The sequence below is a fragment of the Parus major genome, chromosome 3 (genome assembly GCF_001522545.3).
Source record: "Parus major isolate Abel chromosome 3, Parus_major1.1, whole genome shotgun sequence".
Lineage (NCBI taxonomy): Eukaryota > Metazoa > Chordata > Aves > Passeriformes > Paridae > Parus > Parus major.
The window spans coordinates 103,603,628-103,628,465 of record NC_031770.1 but is presented as its reverse complement, the minus strand read 5'-3'; the positions used below and the strand labels follow the sequence as shown (position 1 = coordinate 103,628,465).

The window sequence follows — 24,838 nt, the reverse complement described above, 5'->3', positions numbered from 1 at the left end:
AAATAGTTTCCTCTGTACAATTGTTGTCAGAAATACCATAATAACATTGAGACAAGTAATTCCAGTTTTCCTTGGGTGAAAAGGTGACATAGTAACTGCAGGTACAAAACTGAATTCCTTTAAAACTTCATGATAACTGATCCCTATTTTAGAAGGAAACTCTGGACCAGAAGAGACACTTAGGGCCCACAGAAGGCAGCTCCCTTCCCCAGCCTGCCTCACTGCTGCCACAATGTCTTCCCAATAACCCCGAGGACTGAAGGGCTCTTTGCCCACCTCCCTCTTTTCTTCTTAATCACAAAAGTGAGGGAAGCACCAGCCTTGGTAGTAGTGTGGCACACCAGAGGACCTGCCCTACTACTCGGGGACTAGGAAAAGCAAGTGGAGAACAGCCAGGAAGGAAAATAGGGCAACGTCGCTTGCAGCAGCTGGTGAAAGTTTTGTGAGCTGCCTCCGCCTGTTTGCTTTCCCTGGGCCACAGTCGGGAGCGCAGGGTGGGGCTGGGTCCCTTATCCCTGCCTGGCACTGCTGCTGTCAACACGTGTGAGGCAGATCACCCCTGCACTGCTCTGCCCCCACGCAGGGATGGGATGTGTTTCAGCTCGCAGTCAGGGCCAGCACGAGGGCAGGGTTTGTCCCTACACGTCCAAAGCATTTTCTTTGTGAAGTGGCTATAAGCTGTACAATGGGCTCTGGGCGATCCATGCTTCCAGCCCTGTGAAGTTGATCTCCTGCGTTAAGCTTAGCCAGAGTCAGGGGGGCTCAGTCAGTCTCCATACCAGATACTGCCTAGCTTCCCAAAGAGCTAGGACAAGAGGGTAAGTTTAATGCTGTGTAACTGTAACAGCCCGTAGACTCTGTCAAACATAAAGGAAAAAACAGTGTTTGCCTGGAAAAGTCATGTAAGTTATGACAGTCTTTAACATCTCTGGTGCTTTATGAAGTTGCAACAGACATGTATTTTCCAGCTAATGCTTCATCTTGTGCATTTTTACCAACAGAAAAACCAATGATCTTGGGAAGATGGTGATGTGTTGAGACTAATTCCTCCCATCTGAATGTTTTGGTTAAAGCTGAAAATAGGTATAAATAAAAGGAACGATGAAATCTATTAAGCATCTTTTCTTGGCCTTCCAGGGGAAGTATATGTGGGAGATGGGAACCGGGTTTTAATTCAATTTGGTAAATTTTCCCTTGAGATTGCATGAAGAAAAGAACTGTGCTTTATAAAAGGTTTGGAGGACTTTTCCTGGTCTAGAGATCATAGCTCCTTAATCACCCTTGTCAGTGACACAGTCAGCATTATGTAACACAGATATACAGGAATCGCTCTTAAGTAGTATTGTTCTCTTGAATGAAAATTGGATGCATCTACAGTTGATGTCCTCTAATTCTTAGTCCTTAGCCAAAATGAGTGTAAATGCACTCTTATTTACACATATAAACTTCCTGATTTGCAATCCACTAACAGGATGTATTACGAGGGAAGTTTTCCAGCCAAACTGGATTTCCATCTGGAGCTAGCTCAAGCCAGTAGGCAAAGCAAGCCACAGACTGCAGGGTGTGGTCTTGTGCCTACCTTTCCTGTGCCAGGGAAATGGAAATTGATTATTCCCATTTGAAGAGCTAATCTCTGCTTCCCCCTTGCACAGCTCTTTGCTCCCAGTGTCATAGAGACAGAAAAGGTATAGCTGCCTGGGTAGTGGGTTCCTCCCCCAGCAGCTCCCACAGGAAAACAAAGCAATTCTCTTCCCTCTCGCCCTGCCTTTTCCATTTTCTGCTCCAGATGCCAGCTCACCCTTGGGTCCCCACCCCAGCACTGGGGGTATGGATGCACAAACAGCTGTTGGGCCCTGATAACAGATTAGCTGAAGACAAGGGTCCTCTACTGCAAGAGAGGGAGAGCTGACTCACAAAAAAGGAACTTGAATTTTGCAATGTTTAAAAACGCATTGTTTCAGCTCAATGAATTTCTTGTTTTGTTCTGTGTTTGACTAACTGCCTAGGAAGTAGGATGCATCAGAAACAAAAGAAGTACTTTAGAAGTCTGTAAACCTGCAGATATAATTAAAGGTAAGCAGAGGTATGAATGCACTGATATTATTTATGTAATATGGGCATAACATTGGAACCTACTTTTCAGTATTACAGTACTCAACCACTTTGATTATGCTCAGGAAGCAAGATGGAATTTCCCTTCCTCAGTCTGTGTCTGGCATTCTTTACTCACTGTGCTGTGCCTTGCTGCTTGGAAGGCATATTTGGCACAGGAGGAGGTTTGCATGGAAATGGGGGCCAGTGGGAATGTCTTCATGCTATAATTATGAGTCAGAACAGAGGTCTGAACTAGCTCTGAGCTAATACAGCTGTGCTCCATTTTTTTATTTAAATGATGTGTCCAGTCACCTTGTTGCTTGCGGTTGGTCCCCCTTGACACTGTACAAAAACAGGAAATTCTGGTGAGCTTCAGGTGCAGTTAAGATAGAAGAAAAAATTATAACCTAGTGATTACACCAAAAGAGCAGAGATGACTGTAGATGTCCAAATGTCACCCTAAGCAAACTCCACTTGGCGTTCAGGCTGCTGGTTCAGAGCCCTGTCAGAAGAACCTTTGGCAATTGGGAGGATCAGTATTTGATACAGCAAGAGGCAGAAGGGTGTTAATGGACCTAAGACATGAAATTATATAAGTCAAAGTATTGTTGCAATATCTTTCTTTTAGTTTATCCTTTGCACTACAGCTTCTCATTTTTGAAGATACAGAGAAGTTCTAGTTCATGCAAGTTGGTGAAACTTTATGTAAAAAAACCAAATGGGTTTATGGGAATAATATTAGGGGAAGGTCTTTTTGTACCAATTATTGTGTTAAATGGGAAATTTTAAGGATAAGTAACTTAGAAGAGTTCTTCCTAAATATGGCATAAAAAGCTTAAAACATGTCCTTTTAAACATTAAAACCAGACAACGGATGCAGCTGCATAATGTAGGTCAAATGCTTCCATATCAGAAGAGAGGGTTGAGACAGGCTGTGAAGATTGAGGGAATTCAGACCACTGTATCAGTACAAGGAGAAGCTGCAGAGACTGAGTTAATTAACACGTTAGTGGTCAAAAGCAATAGAACAGAAGATCAGCCCTGACTTAGCACATGAATGGCTGCAGGGAAAGGCTATGCTTGTGAAGCAATGGTGGGGCAAAAGGATGCATGAATGGGGAAGTCCTGCTGTGAAAAGAGTCTGCAGCTCCTAAGCCTGTTTCTCTGAGGCTCTGGGAACAGATTAGCCAAGGGGGAGGCTTGGCTCCCTGGGACAGAGTTTTACTGCAGTAAACTCTCCTATGTATTATGGTCACTGTCAGCCTAAAACATGAAATACAAAAAAATTCCTGCAGCAATGCATCTAGCAGCATGTCTAGTGACTGTAGCATTTCAGACTCATTGATTTTATTAATTAGTTTTAAGTGTCGTGACAAAATGGAATGCAGAACCCAATGCATTGGGTGCCTAGATTTGGTATGCAGTGGTGATGTGGGAAAGTTAACTTCAGGATGGGATCTGCTCCTGCAAATGCATGAAACTGCAACTGTTGTTTCAGAGAATTCAGAGGTTCACACATCCACGACTGCCCCTCTTAAACTGTAGGATGACAGCTAGACTGGGGATTAGACGGGGATAGTTAGGCTTGGGGTTTGGACTAGAGGGTCATTAAATCCCTTCCAACCCAAACATCTCTGTGCTTCTCTGACTGCATGGCCAGCAAGGCCATTAAGCAGAAGATCTGAGACGAAGATAGGGACTTCTTCCCTGCAGAACAGCCCAGCTGCAGCAGAGGGCAGCCAAAGTAGGCTGTTGATTTTGGGGACTCTCGAAGCAAGTCATGCCTGTAAATCTTGAGCAAAGGAATCAAATCTGGGTGCTTCTCCATCCTGAGAGTGAAGGATGTCACACACTTTTTTTTAAAAGAGTGTTGGCTTTTGCAGGGACCTTCATTTTCTGTGGAGATGGTTTGAGAGTGTCTACCACACCTAGTTGTTTCATTTTCATTTTCATGGAGGAATACCTTCATTTTAATTAATACAGGTTAATTATTTGCTACCCTGATAGATCCAACAGCGCTGTTTGTCAAAACTGCTGGGGGATATGAATGTCATGGCACAGCAGGATAAATTCTTTTTATGTCCAGAGTTTTAGGTCCTTAGGTTTGTGGCTTTAGAGAATGTAGACCTCTTCATGATTAGGCACTAGCTGAGTGAGGGTGGTTACATCTGCACCTTTTGGTTTCTGTGAGTGCTTCTCAGTCAAGTGCCTTACCCAAGGTGTCAGAGGAAGACTGTGGAGGAAGGCAAAGGCATCCAGGCTTTTCATATTCTTGGCTACTGTCTTAAACTGTACATTTGTTAAGCATTTTTCATTGAGGATACATATTCATAGAAAAAACAAAGTATAATTACGTTAAAGGAGTTTATCTGAAATGTCTGGAGTGTAAGCAGAGCCCTGTCAGCTGTTAACACACCCTGAAAAAGAAGAATAGCTAGGAAAAACATTTTGTAATGGACTGATATCAAGTAAAACTATCTAAAGCATTAAGTATTTTTAAAGTTTCCGCTCAGAATAAAGGTAAAAGAGAAAGGCATTTCTTTAACTCTTTTAGCATGACTCAAAAACTTTAGTGCCATTATTAAATTGTGAGATGTGTGGTGGTAGAATTGTTTTATTCTCTTTTTTAGAAAAATACTTCAGAAAATAATCAAATAATTGTATTTATCAGATCAAATCCCAAACTGATTGCACTTAAACATTTTCCTTTTTCATGACCAGGTTGAGTTTTTCTGAGAAATAACACACTGGGAAGCACACTGATGTGGTAATCACTCAAGTTTATGCTTATCAAATGCATGTTGAGTTCTTTGTGAAGATTTGATGGTTTATACAAACACTGATTAGAATTACTGAGGACAAACAGGGTCCCCAGAAGGGTCAGAGCTGGAGAGCTGGTGTAATGTAGACCAGCTGCTGTAAGTGTTCAGGATGCCAAGAGCATAACAGGGTTTCCTTCAGTTCCAGCTGGTCTGCATGAAGGGAAGGGCTTGCTTGAAGGCTGTGACTTAAGAGGCCTTCCCTGTTCAGTAAGCACAGGAATTGGCTTTTCAGCCCTGCAGCCTCCCTGGAGACAGCCCCAGGTGGCAGTGGGATGGGACACTGGGGATCATAGAGATTAGCCATGTGAGTGGCAGCAGGCTGCAGATATCTGAGTATTTAGCTGACTAGTATTAGGCTTGAGAAATCATTTTAATTTCTTGCAGAAATGTTTCTATCTTTATCAGGAGCTGGGAACTTTTATGTTCTCAGCCATGTCTATAAATACTGAAACCAGTCAGGATTTTCTCCTTTGAGACATCTCTATTTTTAAGAACACAGTTGGTAGTCACAGACATCCACACAACTGCTGTGCCAGCAGTAGCACCAGTACAGGTGCTATTCCTGCAGCCCAGCTCGCCTGGAGTCCCTGCGATAGGCAGGGCCTGACTCCTCCCTGCCCACACATCAAGGGCTCAGCAGCAGCGACTGTGCACTGCCCGCAGCACCCAGAGCTGGGTTTTGTCTGAAGTTCTGATCTGTGGATGGCATCTGTCACTGTCTCCTGCAATGGAGCACTCTCTAACCAGGCTCTTGAAGAATGGGCAAAGAGGCACAATAGGGGATTTTCTTGTGAAATACGCGTTTTAAAATGTCGCTGACAGGCAGAGATCCCTCTAATTTTTAGGGGCTGCTGAATATGCAGAATTTATGCTCCTATTGAGTGAGGTTATCAAGATGGAGCACTGGCAATGCTTACCAACACCAGAACTGTATTTACCAACAGCACCACCCCACTGTACCAGTGATCCCATCTTTATCTCTCTGAGGGGAAGGGAATAATTGGCTCTTTGCCCAAAATCACCACACAATAACTATTAGCACAGCAGTTAACTAATAAATTAGTAACTGCTGAGATGTGTTTTTGTTTGGTGTAACACACACATGCAAATGCACATCCTAGGGGTTGTGCTGGGTATAGAGACCCCGGGAGTCACCAGAGACCACTGGGGACCCCTCAAACAGGCCCCACCTCCCTTTTGTCTCCCAGGCCCTCAGGTGGGCACCAGCTCTGACCGCCACACTTCCTGAAAGGCCTAAAATCACAGAATCACAGAACTGTTAGGGTTGGCAGGGACCTCTGGAGAGTATCTAGTCCAGCCCCTGCTAAGGCAGGGTCACAGGAATGTGTCCAGGTGGGTTTTGAATGTCTCCAGAGATGAAGATTCCACAACCTCCCTGGGCAGCCTTTTCCAGTGCTCTTCCAACCTCAGCATAAAGTTCTTCCTCATGCTGAGGTGGAACTTTCTGTGTTTTAGTTCATTGCTACTGCTTCTGTCACTGGGCACTCCTTAGAAGTCTGGCACCAGCCAGGCGCTTCAGGCTGGAGACCACGGAGAGACCTCCTTTCAGTCTTCAGCATCCTTATGGGGGAAGTTGAGCTTCTCTCTGGTGACAGGACCCAAAAGAGTGGCTTGAAGTGGAGTCAGGGGATGTTTAGGTTACGTATCAGGGAAAGGTTTTTCACCCAGAGGTTAGCTGGACACTGGAACAGGCTCCCCAGGACAGTGGTCATAGCACTAAGTCTAAGAGAGTTCAAGAAGCGCTTGTACATTTTAAGGCACATGGTGTGACTCTTAGGATATCCTGTGCAGGGCCAGGAGTTACACTTCCTGATCCTGATGGGCCCCTTTCAATTCAGCAAATTCTGTGATTCTGTGATTCTCTTGGCACCTGCCTTTGGCATACTTATATGCGTTAATGAGATCCCTCTCTGTTTTCTCTTGACTGAACAGGCCCAGCTCCCACAGCATCTTCTCGTATGCGAGATGCTCCCGACCCCACATCGTTTTTGTGGCCTCCGCTGGACCCTCTCCAGTAGCTCCTTGTCTTTCTTGCACTGAGGAGCCCAGACCTGGAGACAGTAAATGAAAGTGAGCACAAACACACTCAGCCACACACGAACCCTGCCTTGCGGCGGGAAGGACAGGGACGGGGACATCCCCCTCCTGCGGTGCCCGCGCTGAGGGGCGCGCGGCGGCGCATGCGCGGCGGAAGGGCTGGGGGCCGCCGCCTCCTCCCTCCGCCTCCCCGCGGGCCGGGCCGGGGCGCGCAGGCGCGGCGGGGCCGGGGCGGGCAGGGGCGGCGGGGCCGAGCGGCGGCGGCGGCCGGGGGGAGCGGCCGGGGAGGTTCAGCCGCGCTCTCGCTGTCCCTGTCCCTCCGCGCCATGTTGTTGTGAGCCCCGGGCGGGCGGGAGGGGAGGCAGGAAGGAGCGGTGCCCAGCGGGAGCGGCAGGAGGAGGAGGAAGGGGCTGGCGGGCGGGCAGGCGTGTCCCAGCGGCCGCTCCGGCTCCATCGCCGCCAGCCAGCCCGTGAGTACCCCTGGGGGGCCGGCGCCGCGCTGGGAAGGCCGCGGGCGGGCGGAGCGGGCAGGCGGGCCCCCCTTCCTCCAGCCCCCTTTTGTCTGCGGGTTCGGCTGCGCGCCGAGGGAGGGGAGAGGGAGGGGAGGAGGAGGAGGAGGAGGGAGGGGGCCATGTTGTGGCAGGTCACCGGGCGGCGCGGGGCCTGCGCGGCGGCCTCGCCGCCTTTGTGTCCGCCCGGGAGCGGCGCCGAGGTGGGGACGGAGCGAGCGCCGTGACGGGCGGCGGCGCCGGCGGAGGGAGGGGCGGCATTGTGCGCTCGGAGGGGCCCGGGGGCAGCCGACCCCGGCCCGGAGGGGTGTGCGGGGCCGAGTTGGTGCCTGGGAGAGCGTCAGGGGCCCGGGGCAGACGGGGGCGGCCGCAGCGCTGGGGCTACAATGGGCTCCGGCTCGCGGGGAGCGGAGCCGGGGGCGGCGCTCGGACCCCACGGGCCATTTGCGTGGCTGGGATCGCACTGGCTTTGTTCGAACGTACGAAAAACTTGTGGTTTTTTTTAGTGTTCTTAAAGGTAATAACCGCTTCCTGAGAGTGCAGCGAGGAGGCCAAATGCCTTTGGTATCTGGTAGAACACAATGAAGCGGTAGGGTTTGATTCTGCTTCAAACCTGCCTGTGCAGACCACAATAATAAAAAGTTGAGGAAAATGCCTCCTGTCCTGAGTGGATCGTCCGTACAGCGAACAGTTTGGGGTTAATCTCCATGGCAGTTATTGTGCAAAGATTTTTGGGTTTTGTTTTGGCATGGTTTTCTTTCGTGCATTTCCTAAGGTCAGACTTCGATTTTCTTGAGAGAAAATTAATATTTTTGGGATGGTTTATATCCTTCTGTTTTACAGTTTGTAGCAAGATGGCTTAATACCAAAATGTGTAGCGTGTTTGAGTTGTGATAAAGAGGTTCTTATCTCCTGATTTCGGGATGCTTTTTTCTGAGGAATTAGATGTGTATGAGCAATGAGAATCGGCAGAACTCTTAATTCGCCTAATATTCACTTATAGGCTAGATATGAACCAGATACTTTGAGATTTATTTTACTTTCTCTTTGTTGCATCTCCACTGAGAGATCAGGCCTTCATAGTTTCAGTGAGCTGATGGTGTAGCTCTTCAGGTATGTGGAATATGAATGCATTCGAAATCTAATTACTATGCCATGTTACCATTTTTACACGTAAAGCATAGTTTTTTTGTTATATTTAAACACGTCTAGGCTTAAAACCAGATGTTAACAACAGTCGCAGTTTTGTTGAGAATCTGAGGAAAATGTTGCCTACTTTGCTCAACAACTGTGTGTCAACATGAATATAAATATGCTGGGGAAGTGGGAGAAGGAAACTCGAATAAAAAGGGAAATGCTAATTTAGTAGTGGTGTAGCTTGGGTTATATGTGTGGAAATGACACCAAATCACCTGACAGTTTTCTGAAGTGTTCAGAGTTGAAAATTTGGAATTTGGCCCAGCAGAATGGTTAGTAGGCAAATGCATGTGATAAACTGCTTGATAATGTACATTCTACAGATTATTATGTGGATGTTGCACATAGGAAAGTCCATGTTACTGGAATCCTATTTTTTCTACATTAATAAAAATGGTTTGTTTTTATTTTTTTCTTGTAGTATCACTGTACTACTGAATCCTTTTCTTCTGCTAGGGATGTTGGCACAGTGCTGAGGCAACTGTAATTGTATCTGGTATCCTGATTGAGCTAATAGTGCAAGCAGTTGGCTGAAAGAGCTGGGCTTGCCTGTCTTATGAGAAGATGCCTCTTGTTATGATAGTTTAAATCAAATCTTACAGTGGATTGTGGAGTACACTGAAGGCTTTATGTAGCAGTTTTCCTTGGGTGTTCCTCTGCAATGTTCTCGGTGGGCCAGATGTTGCAGATGTATAGGCCAAGTGTGTTAACAGAATATCAGCTTGCTGAATACTGTGAGCTAGATCTGATTTTTAAACGCCACTTTATAGTTCACTTTTAGATATTGCCCCCTCTCCTTGATTAAGTGATATTTGACTATACACTGAATAACCAGCGTGTGTAGAAGCATTCTCCTTGGTAATTTTTTCCTTTTCTTTGTACAGTGGTTTCCAAAATCCCAAAATTATTTGACCAAGTTTTTATACACAGAGGCACATAAGCCAATAGAGGGTTTGAATTACTGCTTGTATGTCTTCTTGCTTTTTTTTGAATGTGGAATTATATGAGAATTAACTGCCTATTACAGTAAAAAGAAACCTAAATTCTCTTGAATGTTAAATTCTGAGTTGTGAATCTGAAAAATGAGCATTAATACATTGTATTTTTTTTTTTAAGTTTGATAGAAACTCTACAGAGGAAACAACATAAGACAGTAGACGTGATGTATAAATGCATCTCATTGTGTTTATCAAAAGTATAGGTATGTAAGAGAGTTATCAATCTTATTTCCCTTCAAGTAATTTAGGTAAAAATGTTTGCCTCATTTAATTTGGATTTCCCCACCCATAGCATCTGTTTTCTTGCTTATTCCACATAAGCCAGTGCCCAGGCCTTTCTTTGTCTTGGGAATGAGGCAAGAAATCTCTCCTTTGAAAGTTACTGTAACAAATAATACCAATTGTCTAGTAATGAAGTTGTAGGCACTTACACAGTCATATAGTGGAAAAGCATTTTAAATTACATCAAAGCATATAAAGAATTTGGTTCTAGCTGCTTCAGTGTCACTTCAAACAGTTTGTGTAAAATTTATACAATGGCTTGCATGCTAAAACTTTAAAGCCAGATTTAGTTTGGATCTCACTTGGAATACCTGCTGTGGCTCTTAGAATAGTAGGCAAGAGCCGATATGTGAAATGTTTATCTTACAAATAAAGACCACTTATCTCTAAAGATTATATATTTCATTATTGCTTAAAAGATACTTTTTCTAAACAAGGTTATTTAAGAGCAGTTGTAGGTATGTAGAAGAAATACATCTGAGGAGGTTATGACAACGATCTTAGGAGTTAGGAAGGAAATGCAAAACGCTATAGCAAAAGCATCTCAGTAATAATCCACAGTTGACATTTTTGCCAGTTCTCTGTATATGAATAAATTGGCACTACATTTAAGTGGTGATATGATCTGCTGTCCTCTGCAGGCTATGCTAAAAACACATCTGCAGCCATTCTAGGCAGGCTTATTTTTTGACAACAAATATTTGTGTAACTTGGACTAATCTGGTGTACGTTTTGTAGCTGTGATTATTTTTAATTAAATTTTTCATACAACTCCAGGATAGGTTACCTCTTGCTTCATTGGCAAAAGTCTCAGTTACAGGTAGTAGGTCTGGTTGTCTGTCCTTCCATATAATGCTTCCAGTATGTAAATCCTAGTGGAAATGAGTGGAGTCAAGTCTGAGTGTCATGTCATGTTCATAACTTTGTTCTTAGATTTCATCTGTGTTTTTATAGGAAGAATTTTGGGTGATGGATTGAGCTAGTTATATAGTCATTTTGCATGGCTGATATGAAGTTTCATGTAGAATTAGATCATAAATCTCTTCAAAGAGGAAGTGAGTTTTTAAAAGCTACATTAAGTTCTGTAACTTTTCACGTGTGTGTATTGATTACATACGAAGCTAGACTTGCTGGAAATGACTTTGTGTAGTTGATCTAAAAATGAGTCAGGCTTGACTCATATTTTTCAAGTATCTTCTGTTTGTCTCCTCTATGATATATATTGCTTAAAGTTTAGTTCTGGCATGGTAAAGTGATGAGTTAATCAAATATTCTGAAGTTGCAGAACTCATGTTACTACAGTATTTTGACAATAAGCAAATGTCTACTATAGTAGTACTGATAAGACAAAGTAGCTTTAGATCTTGAATTGCTCCCAAAACCAAGATTGTTCAAGATTATAAAAAATTACTGCCTGTATATATAAAAAATAACTGTCTATATATTATATTTTTTCTTAAAAATGGGACATTTGGTAGTCTATAAGACTCAGTAAAGAAGGTAGAATTGTGTAGAGGGATTAAAGGACTGGTTTATTTTGTCAATATTTGAGATCTAAGTATTGTAGTCTGATTAAATATCCACATATGTTAGATTTTAATGGGACTCACTTTCCTTTAGCGGGAAAAATATGACATTTCTTGGACTGAAATATTTTTTGCTCCCTTAAAAAGTTATTATTTTAGATTATAGGTGGTATTTTGGGTTTTATTTATGTCCATTTACGTACTAGAAGTTTGATAATACTTTAGTTATGGTAGGTTAGGAGTGTGTGGAGATCATTAAGTGTGGGTGTGCAGGCAGGGACAGGTGTTTCTTCCTGAGAGGATTTTGTTGATACCAGAGTGTTTTGCTGTTGTAATTTCTAATTGTTTTAAGCCAAGTCTTAAATGTTTCACAAGTGAGCTGATGAATTTAATTTTAATCTGAGTCTGAAATCTATATTTTGTGAAGACCTGCACATGTACTGTTGTATGGGTTAGAGATGTTTAATGGGAATTACTATGTTGGAATGTTATGTGGCTTAACACATTTGAAAGAGCAACTGAGGCTGGGGTGTAAGAGTGAGATGTAGTTCAGATAGAGAAGTTAGTTTTCTGTGCTACTTTGTTACAGTCTACTAATTATAGAATCAGACATAGCAGTATAACAGAAATAGTGGTTTTACACATCATGCTGAGTAATAATGTAAAAGAAACTGCTGCCTTTGTGATTGAAAATTGTATTTTGATTTTTTTAGCAAGGAAATATGTGGGCAAGCATTTATAATGTAGGGAGCTCTACCATTCGAATATATTGTTTTCTAAAAACCTCTGTGGTGCTTTTTTTCCTTTTAGAGTCGTAGTTTGGCAGTGGCATTTAAGATTTAAGGTTTAAATCAGTAAACATATTTCCCAATAAATATTGTTCTTGTATTGCTTAGACTTTTTTTTTTCTTTCTCAGTACTAGTTCTAAGAGCTATATATGTAAAGATATGTAGGGGAGAGCCTTTTATGTTATCAAGAGTTTTTAGCTTTCTATGTGGAGTGAGCATTTCTTGTGTCCTCCTAGGCATGGATGAAGTGTCCTGGCTGGAGATCAGAGGCACGATGCATGTGAACATTGGTCCAGAAGCCAGTGAGATTGGAGTAGGATTTGCCCCAGCTGGAACAGTAGCTGCTGTAACATCAGGGCCCAGTTCAAGTGGAACCACTTCTCACACCATCCCTGTAACTGTGGTGTCAGGTGCTTCCAGTATCCAGGTACCCCTCAGTGGACATTCTCCAGTCCACAGTTGGAATTTCTTCCAGCAGCAGGCTGGAGGGCAGCTGTGTGTCTGGCAAACACTGCTGGCCCACAGAAGATGGCATTCATATAGGTCATACAGTAGATAGTTGATTTGTTTTTCATTGGAACAGTCACTGGGTTTTGTGTCAAGTCAAGTCTTTAGGAACAGTATGTGTGAGTTAAGCTGATTTTTCAAGGCTGTAATAATACAACCTAAAACTTGACACTGATTTTGTTAAAGCAGTTATACATGAAACTGCATAAAGTCATTTTGAAATGTTCAGTTGGAACCATTTGTTTAATTTGCATAAGCATGTCGTATTTCTCTGAGTGCCTGTTTTTATCAGAATACGATAAAACAATTAGTTTAGAATTTACGCAAAGCAATTGCTTCAGTTTGAAAAGGCACTCACTCCTGGTAGGCTTTCTGAGAAGTAATATGCATTCAGTATTGAGTCTTAGTTGTTGCACTTAGAGATAAGACTATTTTATTCAGGTGAAATAAAATTAAATGTAAATTAAAATGTAGCTTTTCTTTTGCATATGGTAACCTAGAAGGGAAAAAAAAAATCCAGTTTTTAAGCAGTTTGCCCTCAAATTTTTGATACAGCTTCCCAAGTTTCTTTTAAAAACTTTTGTTTGGATTTGAAGGCAGGAATTACTTGCTCACCCAGGATTCTGGTAGTGTGCCACATTTTTGATCTGCAACGAACTTTCTGCACCTTCCCAATCCCAAGGACATAGGGACTGTTCTCAAAAAATGTATTAAGTGTAGTAGCAAATGTAAATAAATAAAATTTGCTGACCTTACAAGCAGGAATGCCTGTTATATCTTCATCTTTTTGTTCACCTGTTCTTTCTCATACTTAAATTTCTTTTGGCATTTTCTTTCTGGCTTTCCCTTTTACTATTTTCTTCCTCTTATACTGACCTACATAGCAAAATAGAAAATATTTTACCTAACATCATGCTTTATGCTGTATCGTGTTCTATATTACTTGTACAGAAACCATAAAGCAGTTTTGTTTTTGTCCAAATGGACAATATTTTATTTGTCCATTTGGATACATTTCTTGAGAATGAAAATGATTAGTTTTTCCACACTAGTGGAAGTTGTACAGGTACTGGTACTGATAAGTTTACTTTCACAGGTAAGTAAATGCTGAATAACGGTTGCATCCCCCTTCTGCCACCTGCTTTCCATTCCCAGTGATCAGAGCTGTGCCTTTATCAGCAGCTTTTAGTTCATTTAGGTCCCTCCAAATACTTCTGGATTCCTCTCACAGGTGAATGTCATGAACCTCTTATGTGTTTTGTGGTAACTTGAATGGGGGATGCAGAGGAGCTGTTCTTCATTTTTGAAGTGCTTCAGTGGCTCTGTGCATTATGAAGATTTGGTGTAGGGGAAACTGCTCTTTGCTGTGCATTATCCACATGAGAATAGTAGTTTTTAGCTTACTGTAATCATCATCTTACTGTTGTGCCATTTTTTGACTCATTTGCTCTCTTTCTTCTATAGCAGTATAAACCAACAGAAATCAAGGACGGATCAGGGGACTTGTCATTTCAAGTCTTTGATTTGAGTTCTGTGTACCACTGTTCTTTGAGATGTAGTTAAGATAACTGTTCTGTTGGGGGTTTTTTGGATTTTTGGGGGGGTTTGGTTGTTTGGGAGGGGTTGTTCTTTGTTTTTGTTATTTTGGAGGTTTTGTTTTTATATGAACAGAAAACTATAGAATTAGATGTAGTAAAGAAATGGGTTTTCTAAATCTGTATTTATGCAGACAGTGGAAATGTACCTGGGATTATGTTCTATGTCTACTACAGACTGTGTAGGGTAATATGTTAAAAATAGAATTTTTTATGCATTCAAAGAAAAAAATGGAAAGAAAACTAATAGAAGCAAATATAGTAGATAAACATCTTGTAATGTCTGATGTTCAAGGAATCACTGAATGGTTTGGGTTGGAAGGGTCCTTAAATACCATCCAGTTCCAACCTCCTACCATGGGCTGGGACACCTTCCTCTAGATCAGGATGCTCAAAGCCCTATCCAGCCTGGCCCTGAACACTTCCAAGGATAGGGCAGCCACAGCTTCTCTATGCAACTGATACCAATGCCTCACCATCATCATGGTAAAGAATTTATGGTAAATACCTGCTATAAACCTGCCTTTCTGTCAGTTTAAAGTCATTTACCCTTGCCCTATCCTTCCATGCCTCTGTCCAACTTTCCTGTAACCCCTCTGAGTACTGGAAGGCGCACTCAGGTCTCCTTGGAGCCTTATCCAGGATGAACAGCTCCAGCTCTCCACCAAAACCCCAAGAACTTCTCCCCAGCATTACACTCCAACCAGTTTTCCAGGTATAGTCCTCTGTCATCTAAGTCCCACGAGCCTGAGGCCTTAACCAGTGATTTCAACTAAATACAGAAGGTGGAAAAAGGTTGTATACTTCTGGTACTTTCATACCAGAAGCCTTGAAAGAGTTGTTGGGAGCCATAAGACAAAGAGATCTGTTTGGCTGGAGTCACAGATTGTGAAGAATCTTCAAATTAGTTAAAGCACTAAAGAACCTCAGTAAGAGAATAAGAAGTTGATAAATATAATTCATTAATTGCAAGAAATTAATTCCTGATAATACTAGTGAAACATTATCTTGGTCTTCTAAAAGCCATCTGAAATATCTTCAAAAGAGCTGAAAGCAAGGCAAGACAATGTCTTTACTAAAAGATAATTATTTGTCTAGTAGGATATTTAATTTTTACTGTGGTAAAAGAGGAATTGCTTGTCAGTGTCCCTGATAAGGGGTTATTGAGGGATGAACTGTGGGAGTTATCACTGAAGTGTCAATAGTTGGAAGGCAGTTCATGCCATTACTAAGATGCTTTAACTTTTGGTCAGCTCTGAAGTGATCAAGTAGTTGGATTAGATGATTCCTTCCAGCTGACATATTTTATGTTAATTCACAGTAGCACTGGAGGCCTTTGAAAGCCTAGGGAAAGAGCAAGTGGGTTATCCTGGAGATCCATGGTAGTATTGAGGCTTAGTGTACCCTAATTTGGAAATTATCAAGACTAATGGAAGAACTCCAGGTGGCACACACATTTAAGAGAGGAGCAGGGAATTGAAACACATCACATGGAATTGGATTCAACACTTGGTTGAAATGGAAAATTCCTTCTGCTAAGTGTATACTTGACACATTGGTGTCCAAATTAACCAACCACTGCTTAAAGTGAACATCATCATCTTACAGAGCATTTCAGCATACGAGGCACAGAAACATGCAAATTATTAATATTCTCAGTATGTTATGTTCTTCTATATCTGCTTCAGCTGTAGCAATAAATATTGAAGTGGTGGACAACAGTTACTAATGGCCAGCACTTCAGAGACTTGAACTACTTTGCAGGCAGAGGGGGAGGCTCTTAACAATAATTTGCAGCATAGGAGAGGGCAGAGGCTAGAGGAACATGCTTTGTGTGAGAGGTGATAGCCAAAAATCTTTGGACACTCAGCTGAATAGCAATGCATGCACAACTCCTCAGTACAAGATGTGAAAGCCAGCACTGTTAATTGGAGTCAGGACACCACCATTGTCACCTTCCATGCTAAAACAGTAGTGACCATCCAGCTGCTGACTGAGTTAAGTATAAACTCTTTAATCTAGAGATAATCATCCCTGAGTGCCATTAATCTTTCTTTGAATTATTTAATAGTGAAAAGAGTTATGAAGGATAGTGAACTAAGTATAAAAATTACTTCACTTGAGGTTTTGACATTTTTTTCTTTCCCTCAAGACCAAAAAAAAAAAACATTTCAGTCTCTGATAGCAGAGCATGTGGGGAAGACTGCTGTGTTCTGTGGCATCATCCTTTTGTTCGCTTCCTCATGGGGCTGCAGATAGGTTAGCGATCTGTTTGTCATTAATTCCCATCATTTCAGAAATGAAGAATTGTCTAGGATAGAAAGGCATAGTGATCAGCAATCAGTATGCAATATTTGGAGTTAGCGATAAGTTTTTTTAAAGTCAGGATATATTTTCCAGGATGTTGGAGTACTTGCAGATGTTCTCCCCACATGCAAACAGTTACAGCAGTGTGATACTGCCCAGGCTACTTGTCTGTCTTCTTAGTTCATCTCTATCTACTTCCCTCTGTCATGGCAAAGGTAGTTAAACACTTCATTAGTTCAATCTAAATATTTTGGGTTGTGTATTTTAACATGACCTGGGTGTCTTTGCTTCTTGCTTTTGAAAGAAGCAAGAGTTGATCAACAAGACTGACAGAGAAAAGCTTCAGCTGTAGCAGCCTTTTCCAAAAATCCAAAGGGTGGTGGTGCTATAAACAAAAGAACATAAATTGTATCTTTACACAAAGTTTCAGTTGAGCTGCAGTTGCTGCAACTCATTTGTGTTAGAATTGACAAACATCTCAAAGTTTTGTGAGTAGCTGCTGTAACAAAGAAAAACCCTTCCTTGAAGAGGAAGAGGAGAGAACAAAGGGAAGAGTCTTACGGAGTTTTTTGGCACTTCTGTGGTCTGGAGAGAAACTGTACATTTCAGGTTTTGCTGGTATCCATCCTGACTTCCATGGGGGTCTATTAGAATGAATATAACCATGAGAAAATGTATAGATGCTATTAAACTAGCAAAATGTGCAAATACTTAACAGGGTGAAATGGACAATTCCTAGCAAAAATTCTGCCTTGGTTTTAATAAGATTTTGTTTGTTGTTCAAATAAGATAGACTAATATGTTTGTGCAATAGAAATTGGGAAATCATTTTCCCATGTGAGACTTCACAGTCATGTAGCCATCCCTTGAAACAATGAACATAATTTCTTCATTCAAATGGAGAGCAACATAATCTGTTTCCTGACCTTACAGTGGGAATTGCATTTCCTCAATCATTAGTTCTTCCTTTTATAGATTTTAGTTAAAACTGTCCCTAGAAATCTAAATATGCTTGCAGTCCATTTTTTTAATTTCCTGTCTTTGTTTGCAACTTTTGCTTCAGCTTAAAAGTTTAGTGTAGTTGTGAAATATAACTGATTTAAAGTGATTTCAAACTAATTTTCAAAAACAGATTTTAAAAGACTGTTTCAGGTGTTAATCACCTATACAACACATAAATACTTTAATTGCTAGTTTTTCATTTTAATAGTTCAAGTTTTATCTTAACTGGCTGATGGGGTTGTTCTCCCTGTGAAGTTAACATCCCTCTAAAGCTGTTTTTATTTCTGTTTCTTCAAGGCGAGCAACAAGTTCTCTAACAACTTTTTAAGTATTATCTTTCTGTACTTGGGTTTGCTCTGGTTTAATTTTGAGTTTGCCATTGTTATCAATTAGTTCCAGTAGCATTTAGCTCCACCAAACTACAAGTCAGATTGTGGCTGTTGAATGTATGATTTAAGCCGCTTCTCAAACTTGCAAATAACTAAAACTTTTCAAGCCTCACAAACTAGTAAAAGAAATCTTAGACTGGCAGGATTTTCCATTGTGCCTAGAGGAGATCTGAGGGGGGAGGGCATTTGATTCCTTCTTTGGAAAATCTGTTCCCTGTTAAAACATCTTGTTCAATAAATTCCTGGTGAGATTTTTCTGTCATAGTAGTGCTGTATGAGATGGGGCAAATACTTTGAGTTTCTCAAGGGAATTGTAAAGTTGGGCCTTTTTTCTGTTAAAAAAAAGTCTTTCAACTTGCTTAGTGAGATATCACCTTATTGCCTGCTTGTGACTCTCAGTTCTGACAGCAAAGAAAAGGAAAGAGGAAATTTGTCTCTTTCCCCTCTCTTCGATTTGAAGTAGCTGAAAAAGGAGTATTTTGTCATGTATTGCAACGTGGTTTCATGTAATTGGACTGAAAGGAAAGCATTGAGAAATTTTTGGTGATATGCTTTACAGCACTTCCCTTGATGGAAGAAAATTACAGCATTGAATTTTGCAGATACTTGGTTTGTATTTTTAGTATTTTCCAGCATGTAATGCATGGAATAGGCAGCTTAATGTGAGCTGTCATCAGGGCAGGGAAAAGAAGACTAATTGCAGTCACCTGACTGTGCAACCAAGTTTGTTCTGACTTCTGTTCTTTAGAGACACGTTTTTAATCACTCCTTCCAATCACATTTGCTGTTTCTCTGCATCAGCGAAGTTTGTGACCTTTTCCAGCAGCATTTCGAACTGCAGGTGGTGGTTTCAGCCAGTGAGGATCTTGACCATTTCCCCCCCAGTGCATATTGTCTCATGTGGTGTCAAGTCGTGAACTGCTACCTCCTGCACGAGGACTTCGTGTTAGTTGTGTCTTTATTAAATACCTTCACCAGTGTTCTTGTGCTGTCCAACATACTCCCATATATTTCCACCTGCCTTGATGTCTCCAAATACCTGGCAAGCATTGTCAGATGTCTTCATATGAGTGCCTGCTTCTCACTTTACCAGTTTGGTTTCTTGTATCAGTCTTTGTAATATGTCTTAGAGTTCTTTGAAGCAGAGTCCTTCATACTTTAGTGCTTATTCAATAATTAGCATAGGGAGAGCCTGGTTTGATACTACAGCAAACAATACTGTGGTCAACTGTGCATTATCTTGGATTTACATATAGATAAACTATGGTGTGTGCTTGTGCAGCAGTGGCTCTGCACAGAATCTGTTCAGGTCTGTGAGGAATTACAGCTGTATAAACCTGAACAGTAGTGCTGCTTCCAGAGGGAATGAGAGCTGGGAGCTGCTGTGGAGCACCAGAGTAGGAGCCAGAGACATGAGCTGGTGGTGTATGGAGCCAGCTGGATTTTTTTTTTTTTTTTGTGCATTCATTCCCTTGTGCTCCTCGTTCTAGGTGAGGTTGTGAATAAGACCTTGTTCTAAACATGGCTATTGTGTGGTTGTGGAGTTTTGTCCTAAAGTTGGAAATGGTTTAAGGCATTCTGTGAGAGTTTTGCATTACATCCAGGTGGTGGGAGCCAGTAAACTTTTCTAAAAATGACTGCATGTAGACATTCAAGCATTTTGCATTTGCAGCAAATTTCTTGATATGTTCTTATTCCCTTACATTATTCATGGCATCAAGAAAATAAAAATATGGGTTAATGTTAGTTCTTCTGCTTAATCTATGTTCTTACCTGTGGGTTTAGAATGCTGTTTACCTTTTTTTTAATGTGATTTAAAATTGGTGGTTTTGAAAATAAGACACTGCTGTATTGCACAAAGAAGCTGCATTTAGCCTTCTGAACTACCTTGATTTGGTACCAATTACATTAAAGTCAGGGTGAAGAAGGCCCTTGTGTGTCTTTATGAAGAGTTATGTGAAAGCTTTTTTCTCATCAGTGTAAAGATGAAGAGAAAAGCAAAGTGGTTAAATAGTGAAGGGAAACATGTAGTTGGGTAAATTATTTGAGGGAATACTTCATTTTGTGTGAGGATGAATAACCTGAAATTTAGACATCTAACCAGAGATTTTGCTCATAAATTCACCATCTGATATTTTTTTTAGATGGTAACTCAAATGTGGCTTGCTTTTATCCACAATTACTGCTTTTGCCTGCCCTACATACTGTGCCTGTTTGTGTACTGATAGCAGCTTTTACATACAACTGCTCCTGAATTTTTGGCTTCTTAAATGAAAAAAGTTGAAGCATTTGGCTTTAAATCCATTGAAACACAGATATATCAATATCATTATTTGAACTAATTTTTGTTAAAAAGCTTGTCACTTCAGTTTAATTTTCAAATGGCCTACTTAATTTTAGTTTTTTACTTTTGTTTACTGTCATTGGTATAGTCTTTGGTGTTATTTATGACTGTCTTTTACTTACTTTGAAGGACCATGCTAGCCAGCATTTAATGAGATATTAATGTCCAAAGCTAGGCTGCAACTCGTAGTGAATTAGAAGTGAGGTTTACTGAGTTGGAAGTAGTCTCTAGTTCTTGTTGGTTTTTTTTAGAGTTGGGTTGTTTTTTTTAGCTTTTAGGCTAAAAAAACTGTAGAAAAATAGAAATCTATGGGTAGTTTAAATACATGTTGTCCAAAAAGAACATCCATAGAAAACAGCTGAAATAATTGATAACAGCAATTTCTTTAAATGTCTGTTCACCTGCTGTAGACAGATAAGTAGAAAACACATATACTTCCCTGTAGCAAGGGAGGAACTAAAAAAATAAACTAAGAGAAATACGTTTTACCATTCCCTGGCTCTCCTTGAGGTTATGTGGAGTTTACAAGCTAAAAAAAAATTTGAGGTGGATTTTGGAGCAGAATGACATATAATTGAAACCTTTTCACTGTTTTTTTTATGCTGAGGATACTGAGAAGTTGTGTCACCTTTCTTTGCAAAAGCTAGTTATTTGTAGTGGAACGACGAGTCTAAAAATTCCGATTTGTTTGTTTGGGGTTTCTTTTTATACTCTTACCTGTTGAATTCATTATGTAAGAACTACATATTTTCATTTCTGGTTGTAGCATCCACTTTGAGAAGATCAGACTGTGTTGGTATTCCCTAGTTTCTTCATGCCAGCTAGGAGGGAAAAAAAAAAAGGTAAAACTGAAAGGCCAACAGCTGGTTCAAAATGGCACTGGACCATGAGGGAAAAGAATTCATGATGCTAGAAACTTCTGAGCAATAGAATTACTGGGAGAACTTTAGTTTTTCCATGTGTTACTGAAAACTAAATCCTTGTGAAAGTAATATTTTTTATGGTAAATACATCTGCCATATTCTGGAGTAAACAAAATGAAAGTAAATGTTCTGAAGAAGGGGATTGTTACATATCAGTTGCTGGAGGTGGGAGGAGTGTTTGTGGTCTCAGCACTATGATAACAAAAAACTGTTTCCAGGAAATTCTGTTACAGTGACTTCTGGAATTTCCTCAGCCCCACTTTTAATAGGGGTGGGGTACATGTGTATGTACATACATATGAAATAATTTTCTTCATATAAATTGTGTTGTTTATAAATGAGTTATGTTCAATATGATTCCTTAGGATCATATTCTTTTTAAGATGCTGTTAAAACCCCATAATTCACCAAACAGAAATTTAAAGTCTGTGCGTTTGTTGTTGTTTTGTTGGGGTTTTTTTTATTTTACTTTTCGGACATTTGTGTAGGGGAGATGTTCTGTTTCAGATTCCTTGGTAGCAAACAGAGAAGTGAAGATAGTTGAGATTTTTAAACAAAACACATCAGCAAAAAGAATATTGATTACAATGTAGAAAATTAATATATGGGAATTTTTACTTGTTCAAGACCTGTGGATTCCAGTGTTCCAATTCTTGTTAACACATTTAAGAAAAGCTTGTTGACTCTATTAGAATGAAAGTTGTTTCATTAATCATTACAAAATATACTGAGATAAATTGTCCCTAGTTCCTGCTTGTGTGTAGATATCTCTAGGGTTTATACAGAGTTTCCATCTTCAGAAAATGGAAAGTTTTAAGTCTTTTTTTATAGTATATTGCCTAGAAAGCACTTGAAGATTTTTTAATTTATTAAGTAAAGCTTTTGAGTGAGAGCAAATGATAAAGTAATGAAGGCTGACATCTCAAAACAGCAGCACATGAAATTAATGTCACACTTCTTTATATGGAAGTAGCTGTATAGTTTCTACTCACTGACAGAACCTTTCTGTGTAGAACAGGATAATAATGGTTAGAAATTTGGGTCTTAAAGTCCTCTAAACTTGTGCTACACCACTTGTAGCACTTACTACTATTACCAGAAAGGTGATGCTGACTAACCAGCTTAACAAGAAATGTAGATATTTAAAGTTAGGAAAAAAAGCAAACATATGCATATAAGTAATCAGCACCAATTAAATTAAGCATGTTTAGACAGAAACTGCAACTCATTTCATTTCACAGCTTTGTTTTCAAACTTCTGAATGTATTTAGTGTCTTCCTTTTTTGTTTCTGGTATATTTATGGAGGAACATTGGAGTGAGAGTTGCAGAATAGTGTTTGCAGCAGAGGAAGGTGAAGAGTTTCACCAAACTTTGTGAATTAGGATTTGTACCTAAACTATTTCATATTGGAAATAAAAACTGCATGAAAAATTTTTATTGTATGAAAAATAGTTCTTCAGTTTGATTTCTTGAGCAATAAAGGACCAGTCAGCCCCTTTTAAAAATAATTCCTTTTTCTTGTAGCTCATTTAATAAGCTAAAAAATGATAGGAAATATTATTTTAATCAGTTGTTCTAACTGTATTTTTAAAATAATTTCCCATTTACAAAAGCTCTCACTGGACAAGTTGTTACAGGCTTTTTCTTCTATTTTGTAAAACTATATTATATACTTTTAATCATGTTTCTAGATTTTTGTTTTGCAAACCTCTGTTACCCTCCCTGCTGTGCTGTGTATTTCTTAGAAACCTTTTCTTTCGCAATTAAAAAAACTGAGAAGCTTGCTAAGGTTATTTAGTCTAAACTATGTGCCCTATTTATGTAGGAATATATCACTTCAGCTTTTCAAATGGTGCAAACAGCATAACCGTTATAAATAGTTATGAAATCTGGTTTCAGTACAAACACTAATTTATGTGAACCTGGTAGCTCTGCCAGTATTTGGCTGTACAGATTAAAATCCTGAGCTTGAGGACATTTTACAGTAGTTTAGGAAAACTTGTACAAACAGTTCTGCCAGTCTTAGGGCAAAGCTTGAACTGGTTGGGTGGGAAGGATAATCATGAAAGCCTGTGCAGTGAAGAGACAAGTTTCTTACATGATGGAAGAGTTCATTTTTAAGGGAAGCAAGTGCAATTTCGTAAGAGTCCATAGCTGGCTTTTTAGGCCATGAACCATCATGTAGTTCTGAAATGGGGCAAAATGTCCATCATTTTCCTCCGTGTTTCTTGGTGATACTGATGATAATGATTTCTCTGTATCATTTGTTGGCAGAAGGCTATTCATATTCAAGTAAATCATTATTTTCCAAACTTGATGATGACTTGTGAGATATTATCCAGCATGCTGTGACATATATATAACATATGTGCAGATTTATACATGCTCTTGATAAAAACCTAGAGAATTAATTTCTTCTCTGCAGACTTTGAGGTTATTGATATTCCTATTGAAAACAAGGAAGCAAAGAATGTGAGTTGGCTTTCTCAGCAGGCTGGACTCTGTTTTTGCTGAGTGTATTCCCCTGCCTCTTTAATGTGCTGCAGAAACCCCACTTCAAAATCTGCTCTTTTCTGTCATTGTCAATGTTCTCAGTGCTGCTAGGATTGCTTCTCAAACTACAATATGCTCAAAAAGAAATAAAGCACAAGAACATTAAGGTCCAGAGTGATTGCTGAGCCAAGACAACTAAACTGAGAAATTTGGTTTTGTTAGAATATTTCAATGTACTAAGGGTCTTGGAGTTCAGAAGCATAGTACTGCTCAGTCTGAGAATGAATTAAGAAGCCAAAAATATTTCAGTTGAAGAGCTACTCAGTTCCTTGCAAAAGTTTTAGTTGGTTCTAGAACACTATTATAACACTGAAAATTTTTAAGTGCTTACTGGCAGATGTAGTACTTTTGAGATTGTAACCATAGAAATATTTGTTAGAACTTAAATTTGGTTGCCTAAGTCTTTTGTCTAAAGTGCCTAACACCTTCTTTATTTGGACTGCTTAAGGAGCCTGGACATTTTGGAGTATTTTGTGAATTTTTCAGTTCTGTTCTGTTACTGTTCCATGTGGCCCTCAGAAAACCTTGCCTCTTATCAAAACGCAGCACCTGTTGACTTTGAATTACTTGGGAGCAGCAACTTTCACTAACCAGTTGGGTGGTAAGTGAACTTTGGTTATCTGATGCTTCAGAGATGTGTGAGAGGATGCATCTACTTAAAAGCAGCTTTAATCAAACAAATGTCTTGTTTTCATTTGATGTTGCAGAAAATCGTTGGTGTTTAGTGTGTAGAACAGTTCAGTTGTGCTTGCAGTAGTAGTTGCCTGTTCAGCTACTCAACATCTTTTGTTATCTGGATGCACTGTGGGTTGGCCTCTAAACCAAAGTAAGGATGTTTTAGATAATTTTGGTAAACATATTATAGAGTATAAATCTCTATATACAGCCCTTTACTGCAGTATGGCATAACAGGTTTGGCTATGTGCAGTTTAGGCTGGTTGT

The 24,838-nt window shown here is 40.2% G+C and overlaps 1 protein-coding gene and 1 long non-coding RNA gene across 16 annotated transcripts in view; both read left to right on the top strand.

Moving 5' to 3' along the window:
• The first annotated feature begins 392 nt into the window (after positions 1-392).
• LOC117244094 lies at positions 393-1,111 on the top strand. Its single transcript, XR_004496529.1, has 2 exons — positions 393-902; positions 1,002-1,111. It is a non-coding gene; the product is annotated as an uncharacterized LOC117244094 (long non-coding RNA).
• A 792-nt stretch (positions 1,112-1,903) lies between these two features.
• The window catches only part of PUM2 (pumilio RNA binding family member 2), a 74,903-nt gene continuing 51,968 nt past the window's right edge, over positions 1,904-24,838 (top strand). For 3 of the 15 annotated variants that reach the window (XM_015621206.2, XM_015621203.2, XM_015621216.3), the window contains exons 1-2: positions 9,797-9,881; positions 12,512-12,702. In XM_015621206.2, the coding sequence (XP_015476692.2) occupies positions 9,851-9,881; positions 12,512-12,702 (222 nt within the window). In that variant the 5' untranslated portion in view covers positions 9,797-9,850. Of the gene's footprint in view, positions 2,074-6,869; positions 7,008-7,320; positions 7,445-9,796; positions 9,882-12,511; positions 12,703-22,872; positions 24,498-24,838 lie in introns of those variants that run through there. The other 12 variants (XM_015621208.2, XM_015621205.2, XM_015621213.3 and 9 more) reach the window with 10 other exon arrangements.